Below are 4,424 nucleotides of genomic sequence, written 5' to 3' on the forward strand. Positions count from 1 at the left end.
AACAAGGGAAGTTTCCAAAGGGCATCACCGTTTGTTATATTCCTACATATTCCTCCTCTATGGAAATGCAATGTTAGCTAGTGAAAGTAACATGCCAATAAGAAACTATGACACGATAAAGCAGGAAAATGTCATTTATAAGTACTTATCAGTTAATTAGTATTCCATATTGTTGTATGTTTATATTGTCATTCGGTCATATAGAGTACGAGCAATAGCCAGATAAATTAAAAGTCGCGAGGATGCGTCGTCTCTTAATTAATCTCTTAATCTATCCCTTCATTAGACTGCAGTATATATGCTGGCCACATGCAAGCGTGTTGCTTTTGCTGATTGTTGTTCGGCAATATGGCTAGCTCCAACCTCCGACGTACAAACACCTGTAGTTGGGTGAACATGCTTGTTTAGTTAGGGCGCTTTGGTGCATAAATTAAACTGAGTATTGCTTGTATTAATGTACAGTATCAGGAGGAGAGAATATATGTTTGGTATGGTGAAAGGCTGGATAGTTCAGAAACAGTGCCCACTTGGTAATAGAGTTGGGAGCTCTCTGCTCCGCGATCCCCGAGTTGAGCCCTAATGGCTAATTAATATGATTAGATTGCAGTCCGTAGATAAATTTCCTTCCTTCGCATGATTTGGGTTTAATCCTTGCGCGTGCTGCGTGCATATGGGCATTACGTACCAATCGGCGATCGATGATGCACAGACGAAACTGGACCGGTTTGATTCGATCTCACTATTTCACGTAAGCCAGTTGCACTTGCACCAAACTCCAAACACACAGCCGGTTTCACCAGCTCCAACCTCCAAGCGACCGACACGTCTAGAGTCTGCCTACCTCGCCGCCTCGCCGACATGGCTGAGAAGAAATTTTCGGCGGCTTGGCGTTGCGCTTGCGCGGCCGCGGCCCGCGGACGACGGCATCCGCGCGCGTCGCGTTGCGTGGCGGTTGGTTGGCGATGCGTGGCCCAGCCGCCGTGCGTCCCGCTCCACGGACCAACGCTTCCGAGCCCCCGATGCGCGCGGCCCAAGGCACGCGAAGCGAACCGTGTCGCGCGGTGATGCCCTCGTACGCCTCGCGGGCCGTGGTCGCCTATTCGCCGTGATGCGGCTGCACTCCTCGGACGCCTCGCGTCGCAGGCCGCATTCGCTGGACGGTCTTCGCTGTCGGCCTGCGGTGGAGGCCGCGCGGCCGGCACATGCGAAATTGGCTTCCACGGACCGCGCACGGAGCGGGCCGCATGGCTGTATGGGCTGGCGGAGTTTACACGCCTCTTCTGCCGTGCAGCTTGCGGCCATGATAAACCGAGGTTTTCCCCCTTTTTTTCCCCTAGATCAGACATACTTGTGCAGTTGTGCGGTGGGCTATGGTTGCCAACGCTGAGCTGCACTTCGGTGAGAATCTGAATGGATTTTGAGGATAAAACCGAGCTATTATTGAAGGTTTTCAGTAATTTGTTGTTGTAATACAAATATTTAAGAAATACAATCTCATACCTTTAGATTACATCATATGTCTTGTTCAATGACTATAAATGAAACAACACACTTATCCTTTCTTTCTTATATAGTTACAATCACTGCTCGCAAAGGCATGATATGGAGAATGCATGAGCCATATAATGTGATATGCACAGTTCTTTTTTGTCATCTATTTTATTAGCAAAGCTGATGAGCCCTCGCCTAGTTTCTTTTGCTGTTGAGATCCAATCCCATTTTAATAATTATAAATATGATTTTTTTAGTGTTGACAATATCATAAATCTCTATCAAGTAAATCAATCATATACATAAGTATCACAACAACACGTGACGGACGCAACTTTACAATATAGATGGAGCGGTGAATAGATATGTTCTCGCTCGACAAGAGCAATTGAACCCAACACATATTGTATTAATAGTTCATTCGCATAATTGTCTCAATCTATTGGGTGTTCACAGTTCACATATTGTTTTACCTATTTTTGATGGTCCATGACTACTATAAAAGGGTAGAGGGGTCTTGGAGTCGTGGGGCGACACGGGTCGTAGCTGGGTCAATCGACCCACCCCGCCTAATGGGTAGATCTGCCCTTTGACGTGGTGCCTTTCTCTAACTTTAGAGATAATGGTTTTGTTCGGTAGCCATTGCTGCACAACCAAAACGCTGCACCCCAAATTTACGACAACTGGATCAGCAATAGAAACATTGTTTAAGTTGCTATAGCCCAACCACATTAACAAGCTTCCAAACAGAGCCAATATAGCACGTTCTCTTCGAAAGGACATAGTAAATGATAAGTAGCATATTTTTCCCGACATAGATATGACAAACAATAATTACTCCTTACCCGTAAACTTAAAAACTACAAATATCCGCTTTAATTTTCTAACGAATTGTATAACTATTTATTCCTTAGATTCCTAATAGATACGCAATAATGAACCAACACAACCAACTCCCTCCCATAAATATTTGTATGTTGTTTTGCCGTCAGACTTGCTCACTTAGTACCTGCTATTTTTTAAGGTGACCGTACATGCTGACTATTTGTTTTTTGAAAAATATGACGCTATAAATATAGTTACTCCCGTTGTCCAATACTTTCTCGTCAGCAACACAATATTTCGTTAGGAAGTGGATTGCATGATGAATCCTTTTGCACAATTGTTTGGCCTACTATTTTTTACAATTATAACTAATTTAAATTTCAAAATGTTACAAATTAGAGATTAGAAAGGCCAAAAAAGGCGAACCGTAACAGCCCAACAAACTTCGTCTATACTCAATAGTTAAGTACTCCAGGGAGTATTAAGCAGCACCCAAAAAAGGACAAAAACAACTGCAAAAATCGAGTACAGTTCAATCACAGCAAGAAACTCCTTGTACCCTGATATGTCACGAAACGCATTCACCGCTGCGTACAAAACAGGATGCATAAAAGGATAGAAACGGCAGGCGGCATCATCCTCATTCATTCAGTTCTTGTTTTGGCCACCTGGGGCGCGTTTCCACTGCTTAAACCTTAAGCAAACCCTAATGGAAGGTGCTGGTTAACCAAGGGGGGCGTGTTTAGTGAGATGCTAATACATCCAAATCGTCCAGGGAGACACAGTGCTTGCTAGACACAAAACTTAAGAACCACCCCACCCCCACGTGAACGCCATGGGGTAATTACCATCGTTAAAACCTATGGATTTCTCGCATCATCGCAAGAACCCAGACAAAAATCTCTTGCTTTAACTTGCAAACCGAAGCAAAAAACCCCAAACAAAAAGGGGTAAAAGGGCTTGATGATAAAAAGGCCAGGGGATCAAATAGAGGTGCCAAGAAAAATCGAATAAAAATTTTCCATTTCTTTATCCCCCGAGTCGTGACGGCGGCGGCGGCGGACATGGTTGGTGATAAGGACGCGGCGGCGCTGGCTGGAGAGCTGACCGGCGACGCGGGCGCCAGCTTGAACGGCTTCTTTGACCACACGGTATGCGTCTCTCTCTCTCCAATCCCCGTGTGAGAGGTTGGGTTGCCGTATTGGCTAGGTAGGCGGCTGGAAGTTTTGATTTTTTGCGTGGTTCTTGCAGGGTTTGGAGTCGGCGGTGGTAGGGGAGGGGCAAGGGGAAGGGGAGGAGGAGGAGGAGCTGGAGTGGCTTTCGAACAAGGACGCGTTCCCGTCGGTGGACACCATGGCGGCGGAGGTGGAGTCGGCGGCGCCCGGGGCGCCGGCGCGCGCGGCGGTGGGGCCGAGGACCAAGGGTTTGCGGCGGCGCCGGCGGGTGACTGCTCCGTGGAGCCTGGCGCCCCTTCTGTCGCGCCCGCGTCAGGCGGCGGCGGCGGCGGCGGACGCGGGGGCGCCGCGGCGCCGGTGCACCCACTGCGCCGTGGATGAGACGCCGCAGTGGCGGCTCGGGCCGGACGGCCCCCGCACGCTGTGCAACGCGTGCGGCGTGCGGTTCAAGTCCGGGCGCCTCTTCCCGGAGTACCGCCCGGCGAACAGCCCCACCTTCTCGCCGCTGCTGCACTCCAACTCCCACCGCCGCGTCATGGAGATGCGCCTCCAGAGCGAGGAGGACGCCTCGGCCGCCAGCCGCGTCAACGCCAAGGCACGCCGCGCCGAGCGCGCGGCGGCGCGCCTCGCCGGCAAGGACAAGAAGTGATGGAACAAAAAACCGTTGCCTCTTCCCCGGCGGAGGCGAAGTTGGACGGAGACGATTAGCGCGTGTCATCTCATCTCCTTTTGCATTTCTTTTCAATTTCCATTTTGTAGAACATTAGGATTAGAGAGAGGTTTAAGAACATCTGCCAAATCTTAGTTCTTGGCAAGGAAAGATCGACAGACATCAAAGCAGCCTCTCGTCATGCTCAATTTTTCCTGAAACCATGGCAACCTTGGTGTTGTAAACAAAGCAAGCGGTGAAAGTGCTGTTGCTGTTTTTGCTTA

The 4,424-nt window shown here is 48.9% G+C and overlaps 1 protein-coding gene across 1 annotated transcript; it reads left to right on the plus strand.

The window, feature by feature from the left end:
* Positions 1 to 3,089: 3,089 nt before the first annotated feature.
* Positions 3,090 to 4,424, plus strand: LOC4331600 (GATA transcription factor 3). Its single transcript, XM_015773734.3, has 2 exons — positions 3,090 to 3,467; positions 3,568 to 4,424. Exons 1-2 carry the CDS (start codon positions 3,381 to 3,383, stop codon positions 4,138 to 4,140), a joined length of 660 nt encoding a protein of 219 aa, XP_015629220.1. The 5' UTR covers positions 3,090 to 3,380; the 3' UTR covers positions 4,141 to 4,424.

Source organism: Oryza sativa, chromosome 3 (assembly GCF_034140825.1).
Source record: "Oryza sativa Japonica Group chromosome 3, ASM3414082v1".
NCBI classification, from domain to species: domain Eukaryota; kingdom Viridiplantae; phylum Streptophyta; class Magnoliopsida; order Poales; family Poaceae; genus Oryza; species Oryza sativa.